The 15,796-nt window shown below is 30.3% G+C and overlaps 1 protein-coding gene across 6 annotated transcripts in view; it reads left to right on the top strand.

Annotated features, from left to right (window-relative positions):
- The window catches only part of LOC126900715 (tachykinin-like peptides receptor 99D), a 125,602-nt gene that overhangs the window by 54,604 nt on the left and 55,202 nt on the right, over positions 1 to 15,796 (top strand). For all 6 annotated transcript variants that reach the window (XM_050676627.1, XM_050676625.1, XM_050676631.1 and 3 more), the window contains one exon: positions 10,475 to 10,696. In XM_050676627.1, the coding sequence (XP_050532584.1) occupies positions 10,475 to 10,696 (222 nt within the window). The remainder of the gene's footprint in view (positions 1 to 10,474; positions 10,697 to 15,796) is intronic.

Genomic DNA, 15,796 nt, shown 5'->3' on the forward strand with positions numbered 1-15,796 from the left:
AATCAAGTTTTCATTTAACACATTTTTTAACGCTATTAAAGAAATCAATAAACTTAAATTAATTGAATTTCGTAAAAAAAACTGAAGTAGATATTGATATAGTCATCCTATATTAATTTTTATTTAAATAAAGTGGAATTCATTCCCATTATTTTTATTTATTTAATTTAACAAAAAATAATTATTTTTAGAACTTAACAAGCAAAATATTTCATTAATTTTCTTACAAATTTTTGTACATTTCATTTTTTTTTACTATTAATTCTTTTTTATGTATTTAAATGAAATAATACATTTAATAATTCTTATATCAATTATTTACTCATGAGCAAAAATATAAAATATTCTTATACATACATTTTACTGTTGAAATGCATAAAATGCACACGTAAATTAAAATAAATTGGTTGTGTTCGTTGATTTTCATGTTGTCACTAATATTACTAAATTGTCGAGTCCTATTATCTTAACTATATTGTTCATTTATTCTGGGAATGACGTCAATACACGTATCATTTTTGGAAATAGTGACTACTTTAAAATATATTGAAGTGTATTAATTAACACCTAACAAATTTCTGAGTAGATTTAATTATTAATTTTTGAACTTTCTATCGCGTTAGTATAAAATACTACATTGAAATAGTTAAATAAAAAATGGTTACACGTTTAGATTTTTATTATTTAGTTTAATAAGAATGCTTCTAAGTCAACTACCCCAATGAATGATACAATTGAATTCCTTGACTTCATTTTTAAAAATAGGATATTAATGATAAGTATAAAACTACTATGGCAAAATGTTTAGTTTGCACTACCTTTGATAGTATTTTTTGAGTGCGTATCCATCACTCTTAGTTGATTGATTGAAAGTATGTGTGTAAATAAATGTTGAAATAAATTCTATCACACTGTAGATTTATAAATCTTTCTTATAAATCTTTCAAAAACTCTGTTGAAAATTCAATTCATTTAGAATCATAAACAATAAAAAGCATAGTTGAAAATTTTTTTTTAGAAAATTTCAGTGAAAAATGAGTGTTTGATAATGAATAATTTGAATTCACATAAAGTATTTTAAATATATAAATGGTACATTAAAAATAATGAAATCACCTTCATAAAATGGTTATATGGAAAAACAATAATTAATATTTTTCGTTTATTTAAGTACATCGGTATTTTAAAATTAAATAATTGTTTAAATATATTATTTCAATTTTTTGTCACGTCGTTAATAGATAGACATATTATTAAACATATTCTTCTAAATGATATTTTTTTAATCAAATGAAGAAACATTTTAAACAGATTAGTAAGTTCAGATATAATGCAAAAAAAGAATTTAAGAATCGTATAATTAATAGATAATACTATGTATATAAATCTGTTTATTTTATTTTTACGATGTAGATAAAATATTTAAATACAAAGGTAAGCTTGGTAGAAATCTTAAACCATAATTCCATATCCATAGCCATAATATTATTATGTATGGACTATTAATATTGCACTAATTATTATTTATTTTATACACAGAAATATAAAATAACTTATTTTATATTTTTTGTCTATAAGGTTTACTCTTTTTTTTTGCTTTATAATCATGTTATCCAGAATAGTATTTACTAAGGCGAGAACCCAAACTGCTAACATAGCAATCACATTAAAAAAAAAAAGGTAATAGGAGATACTGGTTCAAACCCATAGTGAACTACAAAATAGAAGTTAATAAAATTATTTTATAATATTGAATCCAAGGACATATTTAGGATTTAATTTTAGGCGAGAGCTTAATTTTTTTTATTTCGGTAAGAATGTTCGAGAACATTTTTTTCCTCAGTCCTAAGTGATGAAGAAAAAAAAGGTCTTCATAAATATCGGACAGGTTAAAAAATATTGATACCGTTCGTTCAGGGGAAACTTATAAATACTCCCCTGATTAAAAAATCCTATCAAGTGCGAAAAAATATGAATAAATTGTAAAGTTGTTGAATGAAATAAATTTATGAATTAAATCTCTGCCCGACAATTTATTTAAATCAAAATTATATCCACAATAATTTAATTAATTAAATCTAAATTATTTGGAATTCGGGTTTTATAAACATTTCCAATCGCCTGCCTCCAATAATTATTAAACGTTTTTATTACTCTATGTTACAATCAGTTGCTGTAATATTTAATGAATACTTACACTAATGAACACTTACTAACGTATAAAATTGATGTGTTTATTGCAGGGAATGCATACTTCAAAATTTCATGATATTGCGAAAGCACATAACATTATTATGTTTATTAATTTTAGTTAGTTAGTCAAACATAAGAAAGAGTGGGCGTTTGCCACACATTAGGCAATGCCGCTCCACATTGGTATCTGGCCTTTGAACTAATTTTATGAAATATTGTCAAGACTAACGAATTTTATAACCTCTTCGAAGTTTATCAGATGCATGTTTTTGGATTTACACTTAGTTATTATTATTAATATATTTACGAATTAATTTTCAATAGACTATTGATCTAATTATTCGGTTTGTCGATTTATACTATAGATAATTATGTATTCCTTTAATATAACTAATATATAAACTATTAACTATTAAATATAAATAGTTTTAATTTTTTATTGGAAGTTAAATATTTATAACCTTTGATTATTATATCATAATATGATTCTAAAATAGAAACTAAAAAATACCAATAGTAATTTTCCTAACATAATTATTATTTTAATAGAAATAAAGTAACTAGCGTTTAAGGATCACTTTGTATTAGAAGGATTTTCAAAAATTTGATTATTATAAATCAATATTATACTAAAAGATTTGTAAGTCTAAAAAAACCTTTATAAAATGATGATTTTTTTCTAAGTTGAAAATATACGAATAATTTGCATTAAACATATTTTTTTTTCAAAAAATGAAGAAAAAATTAATTATCTATGCTAATCGTTCTGTGTTTATAACAAAAGTTTTATTTCTTATACTATTAATAAATAATTTTGTATAATTTACTGACCACTCTTCTGTAAATTATTTTTAAAAATTAATTTGTGAAAAATATTGCTGTATGAATAATGCTTAAGTATTGCGGTACTATAATCTTTTGATCTGTGAATTTATAATAGACGTCACGTGGCGGTTCATAGAAAATCAAAATGGTTGTATCTTTGTTGCATTTCGTTTGGTTTGTTATATGTGTTGTAGCTTAAAGGATTACGAAGGATATACTAGGAAGGTCATACTGGTATACACATGTAGTCCTTCTTGCCACAACACTAACGTATGTAAACGTTTTCAACATCCAATTTATAGTGATATGACCACAATGTTTTGTATAGTCATGATTTATTTACAGATGAAATGATTAATTAAGTAGTTAGATCATTAATTAATGTTTGGTATGATAAAATTACCAGAAAAAAATTGAACGTAGATGTTTAAGCATTGATGCATGATACCGATTACCACATACAGTATTTACTTTACAATGGATCCTATTGGTCTTATATGGTCATATATAATTCCGAACAAAGAAATTAATATTTGATCTAATAAGCATGAACTCCGGATAAAATTAAGGATTCGGACAGGTTTCTAATTAAATTAAGTACTGACCATAAAATAAAATGGGCACACAGTCAGGGGCGTTTCACATATTTTCCGCCTATAGGCATTTAAAAATTTGCCGCCCATCAGTACGTTATGACGGAGGAGGCTCATTTTTATATATTTTCGCCATAACACTACTAATTCTTCCTCAAAAAAAAAAAAAAGAATTAAAAAATATTTTTCAAGCAAATCTATGTTTATTAATAAATCATAAAATAAATTGCTTGTAGCTATTAATATACATACCATAAATACACAATAAATGATAATTATTAGGACGTCAATATGTCTAAACAACAATAAAAAAAAACTCGCTTTTTATACATTTGGTGGCCTTCAATATTTGTCGATTCTTAAAAAAAAATGACTCAATGAGAGCAGAGAGTCTCGAATGCGCAGTATGTTTGACCCTGTTTCGCCAGGGGAGGTAGTCAAATCCCTTCCTTCGGCAAATACAAGTCCGGGCCCTGATGGGTTTAAGGCTCGGCTATGGAGAACATTACCCATACCACTATTAACTGGCTTATTCAACTTGTTGATCGCCACGGGAAAACTCCCGGACATTTTTGTTCGGTCCCGTACCATATTTGTTCCCAAAAAGGGAGATGCCGGGTGCCCAGGTAACTATAGGCCGATTTCGATCGCGTCGATAGCCCTGCGGCACTTCCATAGGATCCTTGCCAGAAGGCTTGAAGGTCTGTCCGTTATCGATGACAGACAGCGGGCGTTTAGATGTGCGGACGGGGTGGCGGAGAATCTCTTCCTCCTCGATTCGTTGCTGACGAGCGCTCGTTCGTCTTGCCGGGGACTGTGTTTGGCGTCGCTGGATTTATCCAAGGCGTTCGACTCAGTATCCCACGGTTCGATCTCTGGGGCTATGCGTGGCGTAGGGCTTGACCCTCGCTTTGTCGATTATATCGACCGCGTGTATACCCAGAGTACGACTTTCATTCAGGTCGGCAAGTCTTCCTTCCGGTCCTTGAGGGCAACAAATGGCGTGAGGCAAGGCGACCCTTTGTCGCCGCTTTTATTTAACCTGGTGATAGACTTCGGTCTACGAGCAATCCCAGGAGCGGTTGGCTATATGCTGGGCAACGAGCGGGTGAATGCTCTGGCGTTCGCAGACGATGTAATCCTTGTGTCGGAGACGGCTAGGGGGTTGCAAATGTCGTGCGAAAAGTTCACCTCTCGATTAGCATTAGCCGGTTTGAGGCTAAACCCAACGAAGTCTGCTACTCTTACCCTGGTTCCTTCGGGACGAGATCGCAAACTGAAAGTGGCCGCCACGTCTTACTCCTTAGGGGGTTCGTCTTTGGCGGTGACCCAGGTGGGCGAGTTCTGGAGGTATCTGGGTATAGAGTTTCAGGGAAACTACCTATCTGGGTTCGAGTGCGCGTCTCTTGTCAGCGCTCTGGAGGCGGTCTCGGCCGCCCCCATGACGCCGCAAATGAGGCTTGCAATTGCACGGGACTACGTGATCCCAAAGTTCGTCCACGGATTAACTTTCACGAAGCTCCCCGATTGCAAGTTACGACAACTTAGTCACGAGACTAGACGTGCGATTCGGAAATGGCTGGATCTCCCGACTTCGTGCCCCAACTCATACATCCATGCCCCCACGTCATCTGGGGGCCTAGGGGTCGCTGACTTCGAAAGATTTGTCCCGAAAAATCGGTTCGCCAGGTTGACTAAGCTCGAACAGTCACAGGTACCGGCGGTGCGTGAAGCATTCCGTCTCTTTGGGACGGGTGTATTAGCAAACCTAAGGCGCCGTGTTGATAGGATCGCAGCGATGACTAGTCATCATGAATTACTCCATAGTTCAGTGGATGGAGCTGACCTAAAGCTTTGTCCTGGTAGCTGGGAATCTACGGCGTATATGCGCAGGCCAGATGGTATAACTGGCCGCGACTTTAAGCAGTATGCCAAGATTAGGATTAATGCCCTACCCAGCCGCAAGCGCGTTGGGCGGGGGCGCAACATTCCGGTGTCATGCCGGGGTTGTGCTGCGCCTTCGGAGACCCTTGCGCACATCGTCCAAGTGTGCCCAAGAACTCATGGGGGAAGAATTCTCCGACACGACCACGTCGTGAAGCGCATAGCTGGAGCGCTTACCGAAAAAGGGTTTCAAGTAGAGCGTGAGCACCTCTACGTCTTAAGGGATGGTAATCTCAAGCCGGACCTCGTCGCAACTATTGCGGACGAGACAAGAGGTACGAGATCCGTTATCCTGGATGTACAGGTTGTTTCGGTCACCAACATCAAAGACTGGCACGAAGAGAAAGTACGAAAGTACGCCAGCAGCCTTGATTTAAAGTCCGAAATCATGGCGAGACACCAATCGACTGATGTGCATACAGTCGCCGCGACCATTACTTGGCGAGGGGTATGGCTACCTAGCTCGTTGGAGAGTCTTAAGGCTCTTGGGCTAAGCCGTTATCTCTTGGGTGGACTTGTAAGGTCAGTCCTCCGTGGTACCCTGCTGAATTGGCATACGTTCAACAGGTCGAATAGGGTTTTCGGGCGGGTGGGCGTCGGGTGAATATCGCCGTCCCCCTGCAACACGGGAGCCTCCTCGTCTCCCCGGAATGGGTCCCTTAGGCCCAGTCCACATTCCTTTCACCTCTTCCTTCTTCCTGCTTGTCCGGGTCTAGGCTATTACATGATGAGTAGCCTCGGCCTACCTCCATTTTCCTATGGCTTTCCACGGGGTAGAAGCCGCCTCATCCAAGGCGACTCGCATAGCTATGAGGTATGCGGGCCGTTGGGGCGCCTTTCTGATAAATGGCTCTATTTATAAATCCGATGTTTATGAGTGTAAAGACATTTTCTTTAGAACTTAAATATTTCTGGAGCTATAACTATAGTTAGAAGAGAGTATTCTTTATACACAAGTATGGCGACAATCACTGAAAACCACTTAGTTTGACTAGCTTTAAGTTGTCTATATACACTTAAACAACTTTAAATTTTAGAATAAAATTTAGGCTTTGGAAATTTTTTGACCCTTTTGATATTGTACATTTTGTTTGCCAATCAAACGCCACATACTGGTACGAATTTAGTAATATCTTGACAACCACAATGAACACATAACATTTAACATACATCATTTCATGCGAGCTTTATTTTATAAGAAACTTTGGTGTAGTCTAACTATTAACTGAAACTGAACTTAATATTTCGGCTTAGAGTATGAATAAAATTGAAAACTTTATCTATAGAAGTTATAAGCTGAATACTTTAAATACACAAGTAATAAAAAATCTAAAACTTTAAAAAATATCTAAAACCTTAATTATGACTAACTTAGTATATATACATATAAAATAATGACAAAAAATATGTATAACATTTTCAACAAAGTGTTGACAACAATTTTTAAAATAATACTTGAGAAGTTAACATATTAAAATATAGAGTGTAGGAAGATTGGCACAGAATAATATGTATTATTTAATATATATTTTAAAATAGTTTAACTTCCAAAATAATGGATTTAAAGTTGTCTTCGGTCAGCCATTTTCTTAATTAGAGAATATTTTATTCTATAAGGTAATTAAATGTATATGTTGTCGTTAGAAAAATAAAGACTACTCCCTTATAAAGCATAAAAAATTAATTGAAAAAATTATTACAATTTATAAGTCTAGAAATAAGTAAGAAAACTGAAAACATCATAAATGATTTTCATAACATAATTATTATTTTAAGATGTAACTAAGAAAAAAATATTTATTTGATAATCGTGAATGTTTGGTTTTTATGATGTGGTTAAACATTCAGACTTTGTGGTGAATGAACCCAGAAAAATAGACTTCTGAACATATCACTGCACTTCAACTACTCTGTTCTAAAAGTGGCCTAAACAATAAAATTCGAGTTAAAGTTTGAGGGAATTAGTTAAAAGAGCAGAGGGGGAACTAAATTTTGAAATGTATCGGAAAAACACGCACACGTTCAGATACATTCCGAACAAATCGAACCACACCTGGAAACACAAATTGGCAGCTTTTAATAGTATGGTTTACAGATTAATTAATATTCCGATGAATAAAATAGATTTTAATAAAGGACTGGTTATAAAAAAAATTGCTATATTTAATGGGTATAATGAAAACATAATTTCAAAATTAGTCCGAACACAAAAGTAGAATAAAGAAAGGAGGGCAGCTAGTACACTCACTAGCGTGGGGAACAAAAAGTAATTAGATCACCCATTTTATATTATCCGGGTATCTCAAATGGACTGGCTAGAATATATTTTGGTATTACTTTAGTAACATCTAAGAGTAATAATTTAAGAGATTTATTAGGTAACTCTAAAGATAAGGTAGAAGAAGGACAGATATCAGGCATTTATAAAATACAATGTGAAAGTTTTAATAAATGTAACGTAGGACAAACAAAAAAAACATAGGGGTTAGGTTTAAAGAGCACTTAAGAAACATTAAAAATCAAGAAATCTCCAGTGGCTGAATATTTATTGACACATAATCACTTCATTAAAACCATGAAACTAATTAAAAACGTAAAGAATTTAATATTAGGGAGGCAAAAGAAATGTTTAAAAATAAAAACAATTTAATTAATTGGGATCTTGGTCCACTGAAAAATTCATTATTAAACTTGTGTAAACTGGCAAAATGTGATAATATTAACTAGTGATAACGTCACTAGGTGATAAGGTCACTAGGAGTGTATAAGAGAGTTTTTTCTAGTCGGCATGTCATTATGTGTTTAGCGTTGATAATGGCAACATTGTTTTCAAAAAACGTATCCGCGACTTTTCAGAATTTTTTTGTGGCTTTTGAGTTTAATATTTTTTAGTTTTTAAATTAATAATATTAATTTTAATATAGTTAATTTTAATTTAAATAATATAATTTTAATATTTCCGTTAAAAACAAAAACAAATAATAAATAAATTGAAAATTCAAACAAATTATAAATACGAAGAAAAAGTATTAAAAGAATAGCAAACTAGATTAATTTAATGATTAAATAAATATACACAATAAGTTATCATTATTAAGTATAATAATAACTTGGCTGTTAATAAAACATCCCATTAACACGGAAAAACAACAACCAAGGAGTAAGCACAGTGATATGCACAAATACCATTTACAAATATCTGACTGATAATAATTGTTAAGTGTACTGTATTATGGCTATAAAATAAAATGGCAGTTTTGATTAGTTATCAAGAGCAGGACTGTTGGAGGCGATGGTTGTTTGTAGTAGCACGTAATGTATACAATGCATACCATGTTGGCAAAGTCCGCTGGGCGTACACGACAGATACTCGTGCCGATGGATGTACAAAACTTCAAAACCGATTGAACACCGCGGTGATCAGGAAGCAATTACACCGTAAAACGTGTTAACCGAATGGACACTGGGGCAACGGTTGCGGCGACAACGCGATGTGTCGGAAGAAACTGCAGTCGACACGACCGTACAGACGAGCGCGAATGAAGTGACGGTCATTAGAAGATGACACACACACACGTCCCAGGGACCGGTCCGAAAGAACAGCGCCGCCGTACCGTAGCGATGGCGGTAGTCGCTTTGTTCTATGGGAAACAAGCCGAAGGTCACAGCACAGACTATATGAAAATAGTTTTCATATAGTTTGTGGTCAGAGCATTAAACTTATCAACGCGTAAAATTCTCTGTCCACTCGACGGCTACAGAAACAATCATGTTTTGACTTGTTTTATGTGGTACGAACGGCGGCAGTAGAAACTATTGCAGTGTGTATGCGGTGCACACAGATCGTGCAAGGGGAGGAGCAAAGGTTTTTTTGCATATTATGTATCTTGTTCAAAAATATATTAAATAGGGGCGCCAAATATATGATTGCCTAGGTCACCGATGACAGTTAACACGGCACTAAGTGTACTTGTGGCAACACAATAGCAATTGTACGACCCACCTGCATACTTGAACTTTTCTCAGACGTACACGTTTACTAAAATTCCATCACCGTATCTTGTTAGACATCTACTCTTAATTAAGTTTTTTTTTTTTTAACATTACACATTGAAGTTGATAAAAATTTTGCTTTTTTCATTTCAATTACAATACAATCTTTTAAAAATCAAGAAAGTAAAAATAACTGTTTAAAAATAATCTTTCGAATTATTTAATATTAATGGACTACAGTGACAAATATAAAAAAAAAAATTTGAAATTTTACCTGCAATGATTAAACATTAAAATAATACACGAGACTCTGTAGTTATCAATTAAATGTAATTTACATATATATAAAATATCGAAAATAGTCATAAATATTAATTATTTTATAATAAAACAGATTCCATTACATAATTGTTGATTATTTTGTTTTTATTTAAGAACAATATTTACCCACATTTCGAAGAAATGTATGATTAAATTTGTTGTTCGTATGTTTGACATGCGAATAATAACGAAAGAGCACTGATAGTAATTAACTATATAAGTCACGAGTATTTTTTCAAAGAATAGAATAAGAGGAAGTCTTGTTTCTCTCGTCTCTGGATTTTAATCGGTGCGCATTAATCGAAAACAATGCAGGATCTTATCTGACTTAGTTTAGTGTACGACAAGTAGTCGTTCTTAACTTATTATCTTGTAGTTTTGTGTATATCAATGTTTTGTTAGCGATCAATGAACGTTACAGTGCTCGTCATGTCGCATGTCAACACGTCATTTTTACATAGTAAATAATGATTGACCAATCATTCAGATCATCATTATAGTTTATGATCATTATAGCAATGATTTCAAATCTTATTTTATACAATAAATGAATCTCAAATGGATTAATCGGAAAAATCGATGCATAATTTATTGTAATTTTACAGATATATTGCGATTATCCATCCATTGAGACCTCGATTGAGTCGGAAAACAACATTAATGATAGCCGCCGGTATTTGGTTAATTAGCACTATATTGTCAATACCAAATTTAATATTTTTTACGACAACCACAACTGCTGAAAAGCTTCGTGACGGCGGCGAACGAGTAATTTGTTATGCTGAATGGCCAGATGGCAGCACAACTGAAAGTTTTCAAGAATACGTGTAAGTATAATTTTTGTATGCTTTTTAACTGAATAATTACTGGATTACATCCCAACAAATAATTTGGATTAACTAAGTTATGATTTTTGGTTTAATGAGATGTTTGGGACCATTTGTAGGGTAGTAATGAGTAGCCCATTTTTGAGTTCACATAAAGCTTTATTACTGAACTTGAGTCTTCTATAGATTAAGGCAAATCGTTAATTTAATGTGTTGTATGCAAGTAGTAGAATATATTGTCCCCTCATAAGTCGTTCGTTATTCAGGTAACTAGAACATGTTGCGATTATTATATTAAAATAATAATTAATGAAAATACATATAAAATAGTACTAGAGTAAACGTAAATAATTTAAACTATGGTGGATCCCAATTAGTTGGATAAGAAAACTTTTTCCCCATAAAATGTATAACTAGAAAATAATAATCAAGGTTGTGAATTATATGCAATTAAATTTTGTTTGAACCACTTTGAAGGGTCCCAAGTTTGTGCAACTTTGTCATAGGATTATATAGTTATGCAGAAATATTTTTGGTATTAGAGAAGACTAACATAGATAAATTCCTCTCAAAACTATAACATCAGGAAATATACATTACTATGCTTTCGGATCAAATGATAAAAATTTATACTGGCTTATAGTATCTTCGGATTAACTTAACAAAATTTATTAATGCATATAATTCAGAGCCCTGGTAATAATAACTGTTAAATAGATAAAAATAAATAAGTGTTAAACAATACATTTCTAAGTTTTGATGAACAATACAACTAATGAGTAGTCCAACACATTTTTTTACTTATAATATCATATTAATAACATGTAAAATAATACATAATTAAAAAAATGTATTTATTGGTGGAAACTATTATTTATTTATTACTTATTATTTTAATTTTTTTAAACATTAGCTAACAATAATAAAATTGTATTTTAAAAATACGGGTAGCTAATTGATTTTTTATGACATCGATATTAGCAGGTACACAGCATTGTTATTATCAATGATAGTAAGGTACATTGTTGTGAGTTTATAAATACACTAACTGACAATACAAAAAGTATATCTATAGATAGTCATAATTGATAATAAACAATCCGTGACTGTGATAGCAATATCATAAAAAACCAATTAGCTACCTGTATTTGTAATCCCTTGTGTATTATACCTATATATTAACTCAAAAATTTGAAACTTTAAATGTTTATATCTAATAAACAAATTAAGTTTTATTAAAAATTCAAATGCCATTTATTATTGAATTAAAAACTCAAACATTTTATTAAATTAAAAATATGTGTTACCATTTAAAAAAACAAAGTTGACACCCTTACCAGGCATAAGGGATGAACTTAAAAAGTATTACATAGTTAATAATTCAAGAATAATGTGTAACTAAAGATAGTAATAAAAAAAATTTTTTAAATTATTATTATTCTGTAAGTAATTGAGTGGTTATGATAAAAAAATCACCCTGTATATTAAAATGATTGTAATTTAATGAGTATTTGTCTTAAAATTGTTATGGACCCATCAAAATTTTTTTGTTTAGCAGATTAAAGAAACCTCCCAAGAGAAGTACTTAAATATGAATACATTAATAAAACATGAAGTGAATTTTTTGAAATAATATTTAAAAAGTTAATTGAACATTGGTTAGTACTAACAGTAGAATGTTAGTAGGACTATGATGTAGTTTAAGAAGTCAAAAATGATTATTTTTTTAAATGTCAACAAAATGATAATGACAAAAGTTACAACCGTTGTCAGTTAGGCCTGAGACAATTTAATTACATTATGTCACATGCTCCACGGTACAACAAGATACATATACACCCAAAAGTACTAGTAATTAATACTAGAAATATAACATTTCACTGAATTCCTATTCGGCAAGGATAACAGGAAGATACACACACAGGGTTAAGTTAAACAAAAACCCAATGCATTATTACAGAAAATTCTATTTAAAAAGTTATACATTTCAAAAGTTTAATAAAATGAAATATTTATGAAAATAGGTTCCCTCAGCAGTGGGTCAGAGGACTCCTCGGGAATTCAGATTATTTATACTTAAATACTAATACGCTACCTAACTATTTACACCCAAAGAAAAACCTCAATCAATTTTGATAGAGAAATTTTATCAAGGGTTTATGATAATGTTTTATTAATACGAACAAAATAATTATTCTTATAAATAATTATTGTTCAAGACAAGAAAAAAAATTATCATATTGATAAATATATCATAGTTTCAATAGTAATGATATATTTATCAAATTAAACAATGAATTTATTATATAGATCGAGGTTTTTCTCTGGGTGTATAAACAGTCAATGTTTAAAAATCATTAACAAATTAAATAAGAGACATAACTATACTACACATATTACAATTAGTTAAAAATATATTCTTTTGGGTACACTGAAATCAGACAAAAGTATACGGATTTTCTGATTTTTTCTAAATGGTATTGCTTAATACCCAACTGTATTTCACTAATCATATCTCCAATCAATTTTTAAATTTAAATAAAAAGATGTTATTGATTTAGCGTGGTATTTATATTTATGTGACAAAATATTAACCTCCCTTAAAATATTTTAAATAATATTAGCCACAAGTGACCTATTCTTATTACGTAATATGATTGCTGAAAATTAGAACTTTAAAGCAAAAGTAATAATTTATAAAACACAATTTACATTTAATCATTTAATAATATGTATAATAATTATTTAATTATTTATTTTTTTATCCAAAAGTGATATAATAAATTTTAAACTTATGTTTCCAAAAGGTATTATAAACATAACATAAAATTTTTCACATTTTTTTATTAATAATCGAATTTAACATAATTATAACGTTAAGAATTAATTATTATCGTACTTGTATGCTTCTTTAAAAGTTATTAAGATTTTCCTATATAGTTTTAAAATCTGTTTAGTTATATCCATGACATTATCTATTATTAATTCTACAATAAAATAAATAGTAATTTATTTTCAATCAAAACGTTGTAATATTAATTTAATATAAGTTTTAATTTGTGATGGTCTGTTATATTTTTTTAAGAATCTATATTATTTTTAAAATATAATGTAGACAAAATTTTTGAACTTATTTTTTTTTATCTACAGTATTGTTATCTTAATAAAATGATTCAATGTTGATTTTAAAGTTTCTTCATTTTGTCTTTATCATGTTTGAAAATATTTACTAAATATATATAATATTTATATAATTTATTCTATAAAGGTTTTATTCATAAATTAAGGTAATAAAAATGAAAACTTTTTTTCAATTCAATATCATGTAATATTTATTTATTTATGTATAAAAGGAGGCAAGCCCAAATATTTTTATTTAACAATAATAACAAAAATTATACATTTATTATCATCAGAACATTTACACAAAGTATATAAAATTAAAGAACACAGTAAAGAAATGGAAAATATATATATAAGTTTATGTATACAAACAAAAGAAAATTTGATTAAATACAAAAAAAATTAGTCCTCATTGGCCAATTTAATCATCTAGAGAAGCGGACGATCAGTCGTATGACTAGTGGAATAAAAAGGAAGATAGAATGGATATAATGTGCAGAAATTAAAAGCAAGGATTTGGACTGCAGCAGTCCAGAAGAATAAATTAACTTACAAAAAAAATTTAATGCGCTTCCTTTGTTCTATCGACTTAAATCGATAGATTGAGTTCCTAAAATACTAGTGAGTAATCATGCAGAGATTAGTCAATCTTCAAGCAAAGGTGAATATTTTAAAAATGTATGCTGCACACGCCTAAATTTGTATTGGCCACTAACCGTATTAGGTTTATTGACCGAAAATATCTGAATTTATTAATTTTATGAACATACTTTTTAATATTGCAAACTCTAGTTTATTGTTATGAAATTCATTATTTTATTAAAAATTTCCTAATATTAATAAACAAAAATTTGTTCCCTCAGTTGTACTAAATTCTCATTCTATTCCCGTGATTACTGCGATCACTTCTTTTACATTGAGCGCTGGCTGTACTACTTAACTACTTTATTACATATTACAATTTATGGTACATACTTTACTTTTAACTGTTTTTATAAACTAATTAACAACAATTATTTCTGTAATTCATAACGCTAATTAATACTATATTATCGAATTCTTATGTAATTGTCGAGCTATAATATTTTCATGATAAAAGCTAATAAACAAAAATTATTGATATAACGTTAAATTAATGTTCCATAAATTAATAAATGTATTTATTGATTTTATGAACACAATTGTTAATTAGGAGAAAACTATTTTAATAATTCTGTTTTTACATAAAATGCGATTGTTCATTAATCATATAATTTTGTTTATTGATATCACGAAATAGTTCAAAATATTAATAAACACTAGTTAAAGTTACAACGTGCGTTTAATTATTGGAATAACAATTTTCTCCAATGATATTTTGTACCTGTATGTAATAATAATGAACACATTTTATTGATTTCATATCAAATGTCCTAATAGGTGAAAAAGAGAGGAAGGGCTCTCGAGCAATGCCGTAACTACTAGCTCGTGTGCGGATGTGCTCTATTCACCAGAGGTTTAAAAATAATAGGACCCCCTTCCTAGTAAGTCACGGGGCCTGCACAATAAGTTTACCTTTTTTTTGAAGCACTAATCGCGAGGCGCAACCCTATAATTATAAAATATACGCTCTAAAAATTTATGAAATTAAATTAAAATATTTTTACGATAGTGGAAACTGAGGCTGTATTTTAGTTTTGCTCCTAACTCCAAAATATTAATCTAATTTTGGCCGGTAATATCATAATTGATATAAAATATATTTAGTATTAATACACGATTTTTGTGTTTCTTATGAAGATGTATCTTTGTGCGTAGAAATAATTTTGATAATGAACTAAAAAAGCTCAATAATTACATAGTTAAATGTGTAGTTTATTTACACAATTATAAACTTTTTTTATTTTTATTATAATAGTTTTTATTGTTAATATAAAATGGCGCATAAAGTAAATAATCCTACTTTTAATACTTATAAACAATGGTCATTACTATATC

This window comes from Daktulosphaira vitifoliae, unplaced genomic scaffold (assembly GCF_025091365.1).
Source record: "Daktulosphaira vitifoliae isolate Bord-2020 unplaced genomic scaffold, ASM2509136v1 Scaffold_3, whole genome shotgun sequence".
NCBI classification, from domain to species: Eukaryota; Metazoa; Arthropoda; class Insecta; order Hemiptera; family Phylloxeridae; genus Daktulosphaira; species Daktulosphaira vitifoliae.